The 18187-nt window shown below is 55.1% G+C and overlaps 2 protein-coding genes across 3 annotated transcripts in view; both read left to right on the forward strand.

The window, feature by feature from the left end:
- The window catches only part of LOC309608372 (store-operated calcium entry regulator STIMATE), a 55542-nt gene extending 42633 nt beyond the window's left edge, over positions 1 to 12909 (forward strand). Inside the window, exons 4-8 of one of the 2 annotated variants that reach the window (XM_082348253.1) lie at positions 143 to 264; positions 5341 to 5453; positions 6512 to 6589; positions 7336 to 7485; positions 8888 to 9302. In XM_082348253.1, the coding sequence (XP_082204379.1) occupies positions 143 to 264; positions 5341 to 5453; positions 6512 to 6589; positions 7336 to 7485; positions 8888 to 8956 (532 nt within the window). In that variant the 3' untranslated portion in view covers positions 8957 to 9302. The other variant, XM_082348252.1, reaches the window with a different exon arrangement.
- Positions 12910 to 14524: 1615 nt separating this feature from the next.
- Positions 14525 to 15735, forward strand: MUSTN1 (musculoskeletal, embryonic nuclear protein 1). The gene is made up of 3 exons (XM_082348266.1): positions 14525 to 14681; positions 15081 to 15213; positions 15423 to 15735. The coding sequence occupies exons 1-3, from the start codon at positions 14673 to 14675 to the stop codon at positions 15527 to 15529; spliced, it is 249 nt and encodes an 82-aa protein (XP_082204392.1). The 5' UTR covers positions 14525 to 14672; the 3' UTR covers positions 15530 to 15735.
- The last annotated feature ends 2452 nt before the right edge of the window (positions 15736 to 18187 follow it).

The following is an 18187-nucleotide window of genomic DNA, read 5'->3' on the forward strand; positions in this document are numbered from 1 at the left end:
ACAGGCACACTGGAGGCTCCCACCTCCCAGAACAGGACCAAACAGTGCTGGGTCCCCAGCCTTGACCTTGGCCCGGGAAGCACATGGGCCCAGCTCCCTGGGTAGTGTTTCCTGATGGTGCCACTGTGCCCTCTCCTCACAGGTACCTCATCAACTTCCTCCTGGACGCCACCGTGGGCATGCTGCTTATCTACATGGGCGTGCGCGCCGTCAGCGTCTTGGTGGAGTGGCAGCAGTGGGAGTCCCTGCGTTTTGGCGAATATGGTAACGTACCACGGACGCTAGCCAGGGCTGTGGAGGGGGCTTCCTGGAGGGGGCTCTGCTCCTTGCCCCATACAGCCCTCCAGGCCAGTGGGTTCGAAGAAGGTTCAAGAGCTGGTGACTTTGTCCTCTGTGTGGTGGAGAGGCTTGTTCTGGAGCCTGAGCTCCAACCTCCTGCCACATGCCCGAGGCAGGTGGGTGCCTGCTTTGCTGCCTAGGCTACTAGGAGACAGGAGACACCCTAGAGGCAGGGAGGGGCCCAGCCCTCAACTGCAGGGGTGTAAGGCCACCTCACTCTGCCACATTTCCCACCAGGCTCATACCACCTGCCCACCTCACTAGAGAGATGGGAGGCGGCTCTCAGTTTGGGAGTTGCCCCTCTTTTTGCTGCATGTCTGTGCTTGTCCTGTCACTGGGCCATTCCACTACTGGGTCTCACAAGGTCAGGACTGGAGTGTCCATCCCCCCACCCCGGGGCCAAGTCACCTTGCTGACCGTGGGCTGCCCCCACCCCAGCATCTGGCATGTACGGTCACCAGGGACACCAGGTGAATCCTCAACTCACAGAGACACAGCTTGAAGCAGGTGACCTGGGGATGCTGACCCAGCTTTGACCCACTCCATCTTGTCACACCCCGTGGGATACAGCCTGGGTAGGAAGCTGCCTTCATGCTGGCTCCGGGCACAAATGCAGTGCCTTTTACTTGGTACCCCCAGAGAAACAGCTGGATGTGCCCTCAGCGGGGCTGCTGGTGAGAGGGGCTTCTTTGGGCCTTGCCCCACTCTGGGGATTTAGCTGTCTCCCACCTTCACAGCAGGCCTTGCTGTCTGGAGCCAGGAGCTCCCATTCATGGGAACAACATCAGTGGCGTCTTTGCCATGAGAGGGGCACGTGGGACAAGAAGGAGGGATTCTGTGATGGAACGACGGTGGGATTCTGGATCCCACTCTCCTTTCCTGGTCACACCTCCCAAAGAGCTCATGGCTCTGGGCCCGATGGCCGCTCACTCCTACATGGCTGAAGACTCACAAGGGACTGACATTTAAAAGGGGAGCCGGTTCGTGGAGCTGGCTGTGAGTGCCTTGGGTATTTCTAGAAATCTTAAGTAATTGTTTGTCTCCATTGATGGGAGATGAGCTCAGGGGAGGGCTTTTCTTAGCCTTGTTACTTGATGCCTGATGAATCACTGACTTAAGATAGTGTCCAACACACAGCGTCTGCCCCTATGTCTCCAGGGAAGGCTGCAGAGAAGCTCCAAGTCATTGACTTCTCAACTTGGAGGATGGAAATGGACCACAGCACACATGGACCAAAGCAACATCATCCTCATTTATAGGATAGGCATCCACAGGGGTTGAGTGACACAGGAAGCTCACCCAGACAGTGCACAGCTTGGAGGGCCTCTTGGCTACTACACTGGGATATGCAGTCCTCCCACCATCTCCAAGAGCAGTGCTCATAGCTTCTTCTTTGCTGTTAAGATCCATTCTGGAAGGCAGGGCTTTCGACTCAACTGTAGCTGAGCAGTGCTATGAGAGAGCCACTCATAGCCAGTCATGCCGCTCTGTGACCTGGGAGTGGAGGCCAAGTCTGGTCCTGATACGCTGGACATTATGGTACCACCTATTCCCAGCATGTTTTGTTTGCATCCTTAAGAGAGATTGAAAGGAAGAAGGCAGTGGTTGTTTAAACCTCTTGTTTCCATGCCACCCTCCTCCACCCACTTAGCCTGCCTCAGCCCCTGCCCTTGGGTCATCCCACCCCTGCCTTTGGGAACCAGAGTCTTCAAGCCAGGGTGTTTCCACATGAAGCTGCCCTTTATCGAGGACTGTCTGGGTCCTCCCTCCCCAGGCTGAGGAAGGATAGTGGATGTCAGTTACCTGGTTTCTACTTCTGTCAATTTCTATTGTCTTTTCTTGCTGCTATAACAAATTACCAACAAAACTAGTGGCTTAAAACAACACAAATTTATTATCTTACTGTCTGTAGTTCAGAAGTCTGACATGGGTCTCACGGACTAAAACCAGGGTGTCGGCAGGACTGGTTCCTTCTGGAGTCTCTGAGGGGAGAATCGGTTTCCTTGCTTTTTCCAGATTCTGGAGGCTACCTACATTCCTTGGTTCGTGGCCCCTTCCTCCATTTTCAGGGCCAGCAGATGCAGGTTGAGTTCCTCTCATATCATATCACTCTGACCTTCCCCCACCTCCTTCCACTCTGAAGTGCCCTTGTGATCACATTGGGCCCACCTGGATAGGCCAGGATGCTCTCTCTTAGTCAGCTGATCAGCAGCCTTAATCCACTTGCAGCCTTGAGCCTCTGCCACAGTAGCTCCATAGTCACAGGTTCTGGGGATTAGGTTGTGGACATTATTCTACCTATTGCACCTGTTAACCGGCCCATCTGCTTGAGGCAGTAGTTCCAGGTAGGCCACAGAGCTCTCTTCTCAGGTGAGAGAAGAAAAGGGGCTTGTTTTCTAGGTGTTTCCATGGTCCCTAGAAGAGAAGGTGAACTTGCTAACAAGAACATGGGCCGTGGGGAATAGACCACACAGCCCTGAGGGGCGAGCCAGGGTCCAGGGAGTACGTGGTGTCTGCAGTCTGAAGACCAGGCTGCTCTTCCTTAGGCAGAAGCCCTGAAAAAGAGGTCTCTGTCCTTTGGGCACCAGTGGTGTGTGGGCTTTGCTGCCCGCCCCTGTCCCTGTACTCCCTCCGGAGGCCTCTCTAGATACAGAGTGTTCCATCCTTTTAGTCCCATCCATCCCTGTGATTTATCCTGAGGAAATAATCCAACAAAAACAAACGCCCACGCACCTCAGTGTGTCCAGTGTGGTAAAAAGCAGAGCACACGAGAATGCCTGGCTTGTCTGTCCTTAAAAGACGAGGCTGTGGACAGGCTCTCAAATGAAACAAATCAGAAAAACCAGCACATGTGCGCTCACTCCAGCTGTGGCTGCGAGGGCTGGATGCTTGGAGGAAACGGTGTGTGAGAGTGGGGTCACATGTGACTTTATACTTTTTTTTTCCACCATGTATTTATCTGTTTGTTTATTTATTTATTTATTTATTTTGGCTGCGTTGGGTCTTCGTTGCTGTGCATGGGCTTTCTCTAGTTGCAGCGAGTGGGGGCTACTCTTCGTTGTGGTGCATGGGCTTCTTGTTGTGGAGGCTTCTCTTGTTGCGGAGCACGGGTTCTAGGCATGTGGGCTTCAGTAGTTGTGGCGCATGGGCTCAGTAGTTGTGGCACGCAGGCTCTAGAGCACAGGCTCAGTAGTTGTGGTGCACGGGCTTAGTTGCTCCGTGGCTTATGGGATCTTCCCAGACCAGGGCTGGAATCCGTGTCCCCTGCATTGGCAGGCGGATTCTTAACCACTGTGCCACCAGGGAAGTCCTCACCGTGTTTTTAGACTTTCTTACTCAAGCATCTACATGAAAAACAGAGGTAGCTGCCTCTAAGTTGTGGCTCTGGAACTCAGAGCAGTGGAGTTCAGGGGGCAGTGTGAGGCCCCCTGAGAAGGAAAAGCATCTTCTTTTTCTGTCGGCCACTTAAAACTTGGAGCAAATGGAGTGAGCATGCTCTGAGCAAGTGTATTTTCTTTTGATATTAAATGTTAACTCGTGTTGACTTTCAGACACACTAGTTCCAATCCTACCAGTGCTTCTGTCTGACTGTCCCCCGTTTCACTTAACAGTTTTTAACAAGTATTTTCAGCTGCTGTTTTTGAGGACTTTCCTCAATAATGTCAGGTAGTTTACCGAAAGGATTACAAAACTCCATTAAAAATCTAGTTAGGAGAGATTGCACTTCTGAAATGGCTTTTTGCCTCAAATGTGAAAGTAAATAGGACACCGCAGAAGAGGCAGTGATGTCTTTCTGCATATTTTCTGTGCACTTCTCCAGAGGTTTTCCAGAAAAAGGAATGGCCTGGGGTTGTGTCCATTACAGCTGCTGGAAGGTGTCCACTGGGGTTCCACCACATACAGCTGGCAAGGCTGCGGGCCTCCGGCACCCATGCTGGACAGGGATTGCTGCAGAAACTGCAGAATCAAATGAGAAGCCAGAGGTTCCTCTGGAGGCCAGATTCTCCTCACAGCCTGGATTGGGGCCTTTGTCTCCCCTGCAGTGTTACTCTCTAGCCCCCTCCGGGCCAACGTGGTCACACAGCTCCGGCAGGGCTTCCAGAGTGGCCCCTGGCGGCGTCCCCCCACCCCCCCACTCTCCCCTGGGTCTCCCGCTCTGGAGGCGTTTGTGGCTCCCCAGGGACTCACCCATCCCATGGGTTCTGCCTGTCACTGAGGATGTAGGATGTTCCCTGGAGGGGTCCTCCACCCTGCATCAAGTCCCTTTTGAAACTTTCTGGAGGCACTGAGTGTCCCCCAGTGCGGACTGTTGGATTCCTGCGATTGCTGTGCTGTTTCTCAAGCAGTGACCAGTGGGATCACAGACGGACCTTTGTCACAGCCCCTCCTCACCTTGGAGGCTCCTCTCTTTTCTTCCATGTCCCCAGCCCAAGGTGTTTTGGGGTGCCCCCCTAGACAGAATCTGAATTTCCCCAGAGTCAGGTTTCTGCTTTCAGGGCTGAGGGCAACAGAAATGGCCGGGAGAGCGGGTGGGCCGGGGGTAAGAGACAAACAAAGAGGTCATTTGCTGCCTACATGATTCAAACCCTCAGGCCGCTCATGGACGGGGGAAAGGACGGGTAGCACTACAGCCACTGGAAAAATCAACAACGGATAATAATAGCAGTCTTGCTTAACACAGCCTCAGCTGCCAGTGGACAAAAAGAGTCAGCTTTTCTGAGCTCCAGCAGTGGGCACTTACTAACTTTAGTGCTTTGTAATTATATCTTGGGCTGTCTTGAAAGAAAGGCCACTTAGGTATCTCCAAATTAGGAATTCTCTGATTTTGTTTAAAACACCCACATTTGTTTGTTCGGCCGAGCTGATTCTTGGTGCTCTGGAGGGCTCATTCAGGAGCTCTGGGGTGGGGCGGGGTGTGAGGGCTCACAGGAGCTGTGGGCAGTGGGGGGGGCGGGGCATTGGTGTCTGCGCCCCGCGTGACCAAGCCCGCTCTCCCTGCAGGAGACCCTCTGCAGTGCGGAGCCTGGGTTGGACAGTGTGCCCTTTACATCGTGATCATGATTTTTGAAAAATCTGTCGTCTTCATTGTCCTCCTCATACTTCAGTGGAAGAAGGTTTGCCTCTTGTTCCCTTCTTTACCAGCTCCTCGAGACGCTAAGCAAGACAGTGCTTCCCCACCCCAGCCCTACTGGGAAACCAAACTGGTTGTTGTTGTTTTTTTTAACTCCATGAATGCACCTGGATTGGTTCTGATGGGGCAGCTCCTGGCTGCCTATCAAGAGCAGTAACTTGTCAGTTTTTTACGTAGCATCCTTCCACTTCGGCCATACACGTCTGCTCTAGATTAAGCCTTGGAATATATAAAGCCCATGAAAATACAGTCCCCACCCTGGGCTTGCTTATGGTGGTCGGTTAACTGTAAGTGTTGTCAGCGGGTGTTCTCTACGTTTGCAGGTGCTTCCTCATACACCTGTCTTGGCCAGTGGTTTAGTCGAGCCTTTTGGTGCCACAGGCAGTGGCTGGTCACAGGTTCCCATGGTTCCTAACCCTGCCCTCTGGCCCCAGGGCTGTGCAGTTAAGCTTCCACTGCCCACAGGAAACCAGCCAAAGAGACTTCGGGGACAAGTAACTCAGATCCTGGCCTGCTTTGGTTTTATTTGTGGCTGAGATTTATTTTTTTAAGAAAATAAACCAAGGCTTTTGGGAGCTGTTGCCCTTGAGGAGGCGGTTGGGGTGCAGGGTTTCTGTTAGAAAGTGGTCGGCACCTCGTTGCTAGTAGCTGTGATGAGCGCCCACCGACCTCCTTCTCTTCTCACACTTCCAACCCCACCCTGTGCCTGCTTCGTAAAGTGCTTCCCGCCCCACCCCTGTCCCCCATCCCCGCGTCGCTTCGCTTCTCAAGTCCGCACCAGGACTGGAGCTCAAGCACTAACTGCTCCCAGTGGTCTCCAAGGGGGTCAGTCCCTTGTTAGCAGTCAGATCTGGGGACTGTGCGGCCCTGGGTGTGAGGTGCTGTTCTCATCAGGGCTCTGGGGGGAGTGTCTAAGCTAAGCCCCCTCGCAAGGCCTCGTGGGTGATTTCCAGTGCCGCATCACCCCCCCACTCCCCCACCCCCGCCCCGAACTTTCTCTGGGGTCTCCCCTGCCCTCACTGAGTCTGCTTCTCTTTACAGGTGGCCCTGTTGAATCCCATTGAAAACCCAGACCTGAAGCTGGCCATCGTCATGCTGATCGTCCCCTTCTTTGTCAATGTCAGTGCCTTGTTGCATTTTTTACCCCTGTTTGCCCCCTGCCTTCCCGCGTCTGTCAGAATTCTGAGTCTGATGGAGAAAACACGTTATAGCCCTCGGGTCCCTCCATGCAAGCATTTGCCACCTCCCATCCCCACCCCGGACCTGGAAATGGCAGGATTGCTTCCTCAACATGCACATCCCTGCTCTGGGGCCTCTGTGCAAAATGAAGGGTCCTGGGATCTTTGTCTTGCCCTCCCTGCCCCGTGTGTAACAGCAGCTTCTAGATTAAGATCGTCAGGAATTCACCCCCGTCGTTTATTCCTGACCGCAGGGCTCCAAGAGAAACTCATGAGCACTCTGGCTAGAAATTAAGAAATAAGAAAAGAAACGGTAAAGGAACCTGGGGATGACAGATGTGGCAGGTGTGCCGGCCAACTGCTCGGCCCAGGGGAGGAGCCCCCACCAGGAGTCCGGAGACCTTGGTTCAGGCCCCGCTCTGCCAACTGCTGCGGCAACCGGGGCAGGCTGTCCCCATCAGTCACCACCACAGAACCCCTTGGGGTGAAACAGAAGAAGGGACATAGAGATTGGGAATCTCTTCGTAGACTGCTGAGAGAGAGAGCAGGGGGCCTGGATGATGTTTTCCTTTCCCTGGTTCTCGATGCTGTGATCTGGAGCAGGGGTGAGAAGGATGGGTGTGGGGCTGCTCAGCTTGGTTTCACAAATGGCTTATCCCGGAGTAACCTGCATTTTCCTTCCCCCAGGCTCTGATGTTTTGGGTAGTGGACAATTTCCTCATGAGAAAGGGAAGGACGAAAGCTAAACTAGAAGAAAGGGGAGCCAACCAGGACTCGAGGAATGGCAGCAAGGTCCGCTACCGAAGGGCCGCATCCCACGAGGAGTCGGAGTCTGAGGTAGGGCCGAGCCCTCGTGCCGCTGACCCAGGAGGGGTCTGGTCTTGTGTTTGCATCTGTCCTTCTCTTGAGTGCTGAGTCACAGTGCCAGCCAGCGGGAGGGAGAGGAGGCTGACAGCTCCCATCCAGCCTGGACCCATTCCTGCTGTCCCATGGGCCTTCCTAGGCCCGGGAGCTGGAGCATCTGTTGGGGGTGGCTCGCCTCCTGTAGCCCCTCTGTCAGTGGAGAAAGACAGGAAAGGGAGGAGCTGCCTTGTTCCAGGGAAGCTGTCAAGGACGTGTGGGCCTGGTCGTCGACCTTTAAGCATCAAGACGTTTGAATCCCTGCCTGTCGCCAAAGAGCAAGGGAAGTGTTGGCTAAGCCACCAAGAAACTTCTGTAGGAGTAGCCAGACCTCCCAGGGAGAACCTCACCTCCCCTTATTTTCAGGTTTCCTGAGTTCAAATGTTTGGACTTCAGGGAGATTGGTGGTCATAAATAGGAGCCTGGAGGCAAGGTTGTGTCCTAGGCAGCCCACAGCACTCACTTTGCACCTGCACTGTGCTGTGGGATGGGGGCTACAGAAATGGCTGAGGTCTTCAGACTTGTGGGCAAGGAAGGTGACAGCCTGCACAGCCCATCGTAGCACTCTGCGATAAATTCTGAGATTGAGGCATTGACAAAGCCCTGTGAGGACTTGGAACAGTTGGTTTAGCTCTTGGGGGCGTCCTGGAGGGAGCTTTGAAAGCTGACTAGATGGAGGACAGAGGGGAAGCCCATCGCTTCTCTAGGTGTCCCTAGAATCTGGCACAAGGCCTGTCGGGTTGTAAGAGCGCAGTGAACATTAGGTGAATGACAAACAGCGTTTCAGGCAGAAGCAGCTGCTCCTGAGCAGTTGTAGTCATGTGATTTGGCATTTGGGTACTAATGTGAAATTTATTGTGGCCAGAGGAGCATATATTCCGGAGGGTAGGACGGAATGACAAGAAGTAGGTACGGGCAAAGGTCTGAGCTAGCTGGGCAAGGTGCTTTGTGATCCAGCGTGAGGAATGGGAATGTGCTTGTGCGGCAGGTAGGGAGCCAGAGTGTTCGATCAGGGGACCAAGACTGGAGGCAGGAAGCCCTGCGGGGAGGGGTGGTGAGACTGCCCTGCCCGGGGGGTGAATGAGCTCCCCTTGCACAGGTGCGCTTCGGGCCTCTCCATCCTGACCTGGGCTGTGCCAGTCCTTCCCCGGTGCTCTGAGGTCTGTGGAGCCGGGCAGGTGGGCAGTGAATGAGTGTCTGCCCCGGGTGCCCTAGCTGCGTGGCTGCATCGTTCTGGGGGCTCAGCAGAGCAGAGGGCTTCTGTTGGTCTTCAGAAGTTTACCAGGTTGGCTCAGAGCAGACACTCTGAAATCTCCATGCTTTATGTTGTGCCCCACAGGTGTTTTCCTTTCAAAACGGGGCTTTTCAGTCTGCTTTTGCTGTATTTGAACCAATTTCAAGGACCTAAGACTCCATGTGTGAAGACTGGGCTTTTTTGCCAGGATGACCGTAGTCTAAGTTTGCTCTGACGGGGGTTCGGTCCCAGCCGGAGGTTGGATGGAGAAGCGGGAGCACGAGCAGAGGGGAGGCGTACCGACTCAGCACTGGTATCAGTAGCCCGTGGATGCACGTGGTGTAAAAAAAAGTCTGGGGTGGGCCAGCTTGTCTCACTCTGTAAAGGGGGCCTCCCCATCACCCTCTCCTAAAGAAATCCGACACTTGAGGCCTCCTAGACAGGCTGGCATTCTGTGCCGGGGTCCAAGGTGGGTAGGTGAAGAGGACGCTGCAGGCAGTGACTCAGGGCCACGCCTCTCCACCACTCAGATCCTGATCTCGGCCGATGATGAGATGGAGGAGTCCGATGTGGAGGAGGACCTCCGGAGACTGACCCCCCTGAAGCCCGCGAAGAAAAAGAAGCACCGCTTCGGGCTGCCTGTATGACGCATCCTCGAGCTGGGGTCAGGTCGGGGCCCGGCCAGCCACTGGTTGGCCGAGGGTCGCTCTGCTGCGTCTTCCCTTCCCTCCTCTCTCTGCCCCTCTTCTACCTCCACTCCTCCCACGGTCTCTGCCCACTCCTAGACTACTGTGACCCGAGGGAGGGAGGCCGCTGGCCCGGCGTGGCAGCTGGAGGTCCCCACTCAGTTGCACTACAAACACTGACCAAATATGCAAGCGAGGCGTTTTGTTTGTGTGTTGTCGTCCCAAGCGGTGTTGTGAGGGACCCAGAAGCCCTGTCCTGCGTCTGGCCGGGTGGCCTCGAGGATGAGAACTCACGTGCACACAGACCGTGGGTGGAGCCTTTCGCCAAGGCTCAGGGGAATGTGAAGACGTAACACGTTTGGGGGCTAAAAGTTACACATTGACCAGGTTGGAACCGCAACGCTTTCTTACTCGAAATGGCTTTTGTAACTATTGATTTCTATAGCTGGTTTTATGAGCTGTCACAGTGTTAATGTTTTTTGAGTATATGTTTATTTCCTATGGGACTCATGGGCAAAACATAGATTTTTAAGTCTTCCGTATGCTGTTAACTTTTATATTTTTAAGTTATATTTTCATACTATTGTATTTAAAAACTCTTTTTAATCCCCAAAGAAATGGGTTTGTTTGCCTTTCATGGGTTGTGAACTGGTGGGAGGAAAAAGTCGGGAATTTTTTATTTGGAACATTGTTAGGTAATCTACGATCAGATGAGGTAAATGATTCCGGTAGGAAGGGAGGTGGGCCCTCATCTGAAATCAACAAACCCGGTGGTTCTGCAAAGGTCAGGCCTGGGCAGGAAGTGGCCGGTCCAAATGTGGATCCAGGGCCCTGTGAGGGTGGAACAGGAAGGGCTCTGCCCAGGGCCCACCAGCTCCTTGGCACTTCTGCTGGCAGGTTAGAGGTCTTAGTGAAACATGCCGGAAAAAGGAGCGTAAGAGGATGTTGTGTCCAGAGAAATTGAGACGCCGAGCCACTCCTGTTTGTTCCCTGCCTCTCTTCAGAGCCTCCAGATCTGAAGTTTAAAACACAATCTCGGCCTCCCCGCCTCCCATGGTGCAGCCTTCAGAACCAGGCTCTGGACCCAGCTCTGGGAACTTCCTCTCAGGCTACGCCTTGCCTATCAGCTTAGTGTTGTCGACTCGTCTTCTAGAGAACGCCTGTCTGACCAAGTGATCCTGTTTTTCACATCCTCCAGACCAGCGGGTGGAGGTGAGCGAGCTTGCTCTCTGCATCCACAGGCAGGACGAGGTGCTTCAAAGCTTGTGGCCCCCACTCCCCAGCATGGGCATAGGCCCCGTGGCTTTGGGAGTCTGCTGCCCGGCAGTGGAATGGGCTGACCCAGGTACTTGCCCTGCTGTGGGAGCAGCAGCCCAGTGTTTTGTCCCAGCCCGGAGGCAGTCATGGAAGTTTAGGAATAGAGAACCGCATGGCTAAGGTGCGAGCTGGAAGTGAGATCAGTGCAGGGAGGTCACACCACCCAGAACCTTCTTTTTAGGTTCCTACCTAAAAACCTACATAAAAACGTGTCACTGAAGCAGATTGGGTCTGAACTGTGACATGTGAGCCGCGCTGTTAAACCAGGCATCCTGGGCCTGTCCTCTGCCTCCCACGGTCTCACCTTGTGTGGGTCATGGAGGGACAAGCCTTGCAGAGGCCTTCTCAGCCTGTCGTCCTGTAGGAGTCCAGAGGGCCAGAGGAGCTGGGACCTGAATTGCAGTGGGCGGTGACTCTGTTACGGTGGGCACCTGCAGCTGGAGAGGAGAGCAGGGGGTGAGATTGGAGCCCATCTCCACTCTCCCTTAGCTTTGCTCTCATTTTATGCTCCTCCCCCCTTCCACCCTCGGCTGTGTTAGTGGGGGCCTCCCCACTGGGAAGACCAGGACTGACATCGGTCCTGGTAGGTGGCAGGCATCGCTGACTTGCCTTACTCTGTCCTCCTGTTTTGTCTTGGTTTGAATAACCTGTGGCCGCAGCTGTTTCCTGCACCTCCCTGAGCCCAGAATCTGAGCTTCACTTTCAGTCTTGAGCTCCTCATGTTTCCAAACCAGGGACGGGGGTGGGGAAGCCACAGGTGTGAAGGATGGAAACTCTGTGTTACAGACCCCAGATGATCTGCTCATCTCAAGGCTCGTCCCAGCGCCTGCTGGGCAGTGGGTTTGGGGGACAAAGAGGTAGCGAGCGATCAGTGGTTTCTCCCTGTATCCTGATTTTGAAAGGTCTTTAGTCTCTGAGCCTCAGTTGTATAGCTGGCCAACTAGGACATGGACGTGTAACAGGGAGTCTGATCGTACAGGGCCTTGTCAGCGTGCGGGCCTAAACGGCGTGGCCTGATGTGTTTGGCCTTATCCCTGGGATAAGCTTCCTCACCACCTGCTCCAAGGTGCCTTATGAGGTGCAGCTCTTCACCTGCCACATGGCAAGCATCATTGTGCTTGAGAAACCACGGGACACCAACTGGGTATTGTGCGCCATCCGTCTGATTTGTCCTAATCTGGACCTCAGCCAAGCCACCCATAATGGAAACGTGTAAGTCAAGGCCATGAACGAGTTTCTTATAACTGATAGAAATAACCCGGTGAGGTAGAACTGTCAAATCTGAATGGAAGAGATCGTTGTTGCCCATTTTTCCTTTCGCTGACAGTGGGATATTGACAATGGCAAGGAGGGATGTTGGTGAGATCCCAGGCAGTGGCTTCTTGGTCTGCTCAGCCCAAAGACCTGCCACGTGAAGGCCCGTCAATTAGCCTTCAGGCACACTGGTGGCCTCTTGCCTCAAGCTTTAACCTGTGCCTCTTCCTGACAACAGGAGTCATGGGTTAGTGTTGACCTGTCATGCCTTTAGAGGGAAAATATGTAAAGGCTCAAATTCAGGTTGTTTCTTCCCCTCCTCAGTGTGGGCCTGGAGGCTGGAGCCCGGAGTCCCCGTCTGAAGGCTGCCCCAGGAGCCTGGAGGGAGGAGCAGCTGTCAGCAGCTCACTCTGCCCTCCAGACTGCAGTTCACTGGCCTTTTTGCAGCCAGGCAAATGCAGACGGCTCTGGGAACTTGCCGTCAGCCAGAGCAGCCACCTTGTAGGGGACAGGGCCGGCCTTTAGAAGTTTCACACGTTTCCAACTAGGAGTGGAGAGCTCTGTGTTTTACCCTGTGAAACATTGGCAGCTCTGAAGGGCTTTGCTCTTGGGGAGGGACCTTGAGCTCCTGAGTGGGTGGGTGGGTTGGTTTAATTTGATTTCTCTTTTCATGAAGTTTATTAGAAGTCAGACCTATGTGAGCAAACCATGACCGACTTCCACTGCCCTCCCAGTGGGGGTGGTTAAATTTGTGGTGTTACGATTCACAGAAACACATTTTTGAAATGAAAGGGAAGACGATGTACTTACATTGTAAAGTGGTTTACAATAAAGTTTGACATCTTATTACAGTTTTTTAAAAAAAGAAACCATCACTTTTGTGGTTGCTGGTTGTGTGTTCTGTGAAGTTGAAACAGCTTAGTGGGGGTCAAGAAAATGGCCCCAGTGAGTTAGAAGGTTCTCCCCAGAAAACAGAGTGAGAATGAATCTGACATCTCCTTATGGCAGATGTGGGAGCCAAAACCTGCCAAGGGGAAAAAACCAAACATACTCTTGCCATTTCCACTTCCCTGTTAATGCGAGTAAAAGCCACTCTGCCTGCCCCCCGCCCCCCGAGGAGTGAAGGGTGCCGGAGAGATGGAGTGTGAGGAGTGAACATCCCACATCCTTGTTCCTGAGGCCACAAGGCTGGAAGGCAGGTGCCCCCCTGGGCAGAGCTGGCTGTGGGGGCCGAGCTGAAGTGCTGGGAGCCAGCAGCAGTGCCCTCACAGGCCAGGCCTGCCCTCAGTGCCTCTTGGCCCCTGTTTGGAGCCCTGAGTCTGTGCCCGTCCAGAGGCATTCCTCATGTCAGCACTTGTCTCAGATGGAGCCTGGCAGGGCTCGCATTGGCCTCTTGGGGCCAGGACCGGGCAGGGGGGATCGGGGTGGGATGAGGCCTGACAGCAGCGGAGTGGTGTTCCAGACAGCCAGACATCAGTGCCTGGTTGGGTTTCGTCTGCCTGGAGCCTTCAAGGATAAAAATACTCTCCATCACAAACTGACAAGGAGCTTGGGCATGTCTGATCCAATGGGGCGGACCCTGACCTCCCACCCACATCCACTCCTACCCTCATCTCAGGCTCGGAGTCCTGCCCTGTGCCCTGGGGGTCTTCCCTTCAAGGATGGGGTGTTAGGAACTAGCAGAGGAGAGCTAAGTGACCTTCAGGGAGCCTGTGCCTCTGTCCATGCCTTGAGTGGGCTTCACTCTTGCCCACCCTCTCACAACCTAAATGTCCTTGGGCCAGATGCCCTTCGGTGACCTCGTCTCAGTCAGAGGCTCTGTGCTGTTTCCTGCCTTCAGCTCACCGGTACCCTTACCACAAAGCATAGTTTCCTCCCGGCCCTTCCTGGTTGCTTTGCTCCCTCCTTCATCCTGTTGCTAAACTTGCACTGGGAGCTGGACAGAGGACAGGGGCATCAGCAAAAATGCGGATGGAGCGGCTCCCAGGCTTCCCTTGGCAGCAGCTTCTGTACCTGTGAGCCAGGGGTAGCCCCCATGCTCTGAGTCCACTGTGAGGGCCCAGCGAGCTGGGTGTGAGCACATGCTCCCCAGCGGCAGGTGCAGGAAGCCCTCCGCCCTGCTGCCGTGTGGGGCTGGGAAGTCTCTTTCCTCTGGAATCCAGGGAAGGGGTAGAAGAGAGAGAAAAACAAGCTCAGACCTGTCCACCCTGGCTCAGGGCCCGCTCTTTCCTCCGGGACACCCCCCACGCTGGGATGGACTATCACAGATGGACAGCTCGGAGTGCCACACGCACGTTACAGGACCTACGTTCATAAACGCGAGTCGCTGCCAGGCCCAGCACCTCCCGCCTGCCAGAGAGCAACTGTTCTCAAGGGTACGGGGTCTCCCCAGCTGTCTGCTTTCACCAGAACTGCAGCCCACCAAGCAGCAGTGCTCAGCGAGCCCCCATCATCTCCAAGAATAAACTCTGAAGCCAGCGGCTGTGTGGATCTGAATCATCAGGGAGCTGTCAGAGGAGGGGGAGTGACTTCCCGGGACAGGCAAGCCAACTATATAAGCCCCAGAGGGCTGGGCGCCGCTCAGATCTCTTTCACAGCCGCTGCCTTCCAGGGAGCAGTTCCCCACACCCACCATGTCCCAGGTAGGAGGGCCCAGCACAGGCCCTGCTTGCGCCAGGGGGTGGGGGTGGAGGATGGACGTTGTTATCTTTAGCAGCTGTGTCTTGAGCTGAGCTCTGGGCATAAACACAGGAGGCTCTGCCTCTCCTGGAAGACCGGGGCTCAGGGAGGACAGGCACACAGATGGTGTGAGGCTACAACAGCCATGGCCCCAGAGCTCCCAGTTTGTGGGAAAAGGGCAGAGACTCGGGGTAGGGGGCTGTGAAGTATAGTCAGGAAGGCTTCCTGGAAGAGGAGTGAGGCCTTGAATTGGCTTGAGTCAAGTGAGCAGGGAAGAGGGGTCTCTGCCAAGGCACAGTGGTGGGAAAGGGCTCTCAGCCTCGAGGCCTCGGGTTGTAAGTTGAGGCTCTGGACTCTCCAAGGCTGGCACTCAGGAAGACCCCATCAAGAAGAAGCGCCCCCCTGTGAAGGAGGAGGACCTGAAGGGGGCCCGAGGGAAGCTGACCAAGAACCAGGAGATCAAGTCCAAGACCTACCAGGTCATGCGGGAGTGTGGTGAGTGTTCTTGGGACGATGGGGGCCAGGGGCGCAGATGTGTGTCAATAGGAGGGAGGATGGGGTTGGGGGGGGAGGTCCCATGGGTCCTTTTTCTAAGAGTTCAGAGCTTGTGGGCTCAGGGGGGGTGCTCCCCACAAAAGGAGCCTTTCCTCCCTAGGAAGCCAGGCCGTGCCCCTGACTACACCTCCTCCCCATCCTCCCCACAGAGCAAGCTGGTTCTGCCGCCCCATCGGTGTTCAGCCTTGCCCGGACTGGCACCGAGACCGTTTTTGAGAAGCCCAAAGCCGGACCCGCCAAGAGTGTCTTTGGCTGAGAAGTGCACGCCACGCCCCTCACCGTCAGCAACACCTAGACACAGGAGCCTTTCCCAAGAACTCTTTTTTTTATGCCAGAACATAGCTTCTCACCCGTGGCCTCTGGGATTGGCACCCTCCCCGACAACCCTGGCCCCTGAGCCCAGGGACTCTGCATCAGCACCTGGGCAACACCAATAAAGAGGATGCCCAAGTGGCCCCAGCATTTGGAGGGTGTTGGTTGGTCACTGGCCATGGCCACTAAATGCAGGGGAGGGGTGGGCAAGGTGGGTGTGGGGCATGTTCTGTACGCTTCTCAGCTTTTGGGACGGCCCCAGAGGATAATGCAGGTGCCATTATGGCCACTGCCACGTACTAGAAAGAACCTTGGGTGTGGAGCCCTGGCGCTGATCTGTGTGACTTCAGACTGTCTCTCCTCCTTTTCTGAGCCTGTTTGCCCTTGTATGAGGCAAGGGAGCCTGTTCCACAAAACAGGCCATAGTCACACTGCTCAGAGCGAGGCAGGTGGGGGCCTGGGGCTCACGCTTCCCTTGGTTTTCACAGAAGCCATCGAGATGCCTCCAAGGACCCCAAGACTCTGAGGGACTCAGGATCCTCAAAGCCCCCTCCCCCTTGTTCACATTGCCTCCCTGCCAGCTCGCACCCCCTCCCCCTTGTTCACATTGCCTCCCTGCCAGCTCGCATCCCCTCAAAGACAAAGCCAGGTGGAGGCTCCTCTCTGGCCGGTGGCAGTCTGCTTCCTGAGCTACTGTCCCCTCTCCCAAACAGGGTGAGCCTCCCCCTTGCCACTCGCACAGCTCTGCCTGAGGCATGGAACACCAGGTTCTTGGCTCATGTGCGATTCTTCCCGCTTCAGGCCTCAGTGTCTCTGTGCGCATGGACCTGTCAGACTCAGGGGACTGCAGAGGCCTGTCCAGCTGACAGCAAGACCACAGACAGTCCAGGGATGGACTGGCAGGGTCTGGGCTTACAGAGCCGGGCTCGGGGCCAGTGCCTACAGGGAAGTCCCGCCTGTCCCCTGGGCAGGTGGAGCGGCCTGCACGGAGCCTTTCCCACATTCCTGGCCAGCCAGCCTCCTTATATAGCCGTTTCCAGGCTGGGTCCATGCTCTGTGCCCCAAGGGAGCAGACCTTCTGTGGCGACCAGGCCTGGGTCTGCTCACTGGGCTCCTGGGGAGGCTCTTCCCCCATATTGCTGAAGGGGTATGTCTTCCCGAGTAATCTCAATCACATCCATAGTCAAAGGGAGAGTTGTATACATGCGCCCAGAGGTGAGGCTTCTGGCTAATTCATGCTAAGGAAGGGGAATATTCACTTGTAGCCACAGACCCAGCTCCCTTCCCTTGGGGCAGATGCTACTGGCGTTGACTGAGACAGGGCTAATGGAGGAGCCCCCTTCCCGGCCCTTGCAAACCTGTCACTGCCCCAGGGTCCCAAGTAGGCCCTGAAGATGGTACCCCTTCCCCAGTTCCCACCCCTGGGATAGTGTCACTGAGTCCTCCTTCCCCAACCAAGGATCTGGCACCTGGCCGCTTTTCTGAAGCATCTTTATCCCATCTGTGGCCCCAGACTCAGGAGCCAAGCTTTCCCAGAGCCACAGGGACATAAGCACCAGCTGCATCCAGATCCCCTAGTATTTATTCACTTTATTGCTACTTGTTATGAAAGCAGTCTTTCAACTTTATTAAAGGAAAATTGAAAAAAAATCATCTGTAATCCTACCCCAGGCCCTCCAGCCACCCTCCTGTAGTCTGAGCCCACGACAGCGTCACTGCCTTGGCGTGCTGACAGATCAGCGTTCTGCCCTTTCTCACTCCAGGCGTGATTCACAGGCTCCCTTGGTACGACTGACCTCTATGTAGGCCACCTGAGCACACACGCCACCACCCTGAATCGTCCCCTTCAGGAGCTCTGTGCTTTCTCTGTTCCATGCTTCCCTCTCAGGAGATTCCCCAGAGCGGGACTTCTGGGCCACAACGTGTGGGCATCTTTATGGCCCTCAGTTTGTATTGCCAAGTGCAGGTCTTGTTTCGGAGGCCTTGCTGGAGTTGCACCAAGAGTCCTGGCTAGAATAATGGGGCCCAAACAGCATCCTGAGGCCCCAGCAGAGAGAAGGGGGGCTCCTTGACCTAGCTTCTCTCATCCCAGAAATAAGGTGTATCCATCCTGCCTTGGCCCCAGCAGATCTTGCCCCACTCAGGCACCCCAAGGGCTGCTTGGTGCATTTGGGATCCCACTGCCCAGTCACACTGACCTGACTTCCAGGCCCCTGCCACCTGCAAACCACCCTTTGGCCCTCCTCTTCCCAACCACGCCTGTGCTTCTCCCAGGCTGGGCTTATGGAGAGCAGGCCAGTTCACTGCTATGTCCCCCAGCCCTAGGGAGCTTGTCGGCGAGATGAGTGGTGCAAGGGGTGGTGGTGGTTTGGTCAGATTCTGGACCGTTCAGAAGGGGCGCCAGTACCTAGCTCCCCGCTGAGCCTGCTCCTGCTCAGTACGTGTTCCCATCCCCAGCCAAGGTCCACAGGACATTCGCAGTTTGCCTGCTTATCTGAGGCCACTGCGGTGTTTGGCTTGCAGATCCCAATTTCCCAGAACCTGCCCCCACAGGGGCGGGGCAGCGAGCAAGTTACTAATTCATTCCGCTCTTCCTCTCAAG

The sequence above is a fragment of the Balaenoptera borealis genome, assembly GCF_965194805.1.
Source record: "Balaenoptera borealis genome assembly, chromosome: 12".
Classification (NCBI taxonomy): Eukaryota; Metazoa; Chordata; class Mammalia; order Artiodactyla; family Balaenopteridae; genus Balaenoptera; species Balaenoptera borealis.

Excerpts from the sequence above, each read along its gene's own strand:
- MUSTN1 (XM_082348266.1), top strand. Across the intron at positions 15,214-15,422 it reads CCAGGTCATGCGGGAGTGTG|AGCAAGCTGGTTCTGCCGCC; the intron begins GTGAGTGTTCTT and ends TCCTCCCCACAG.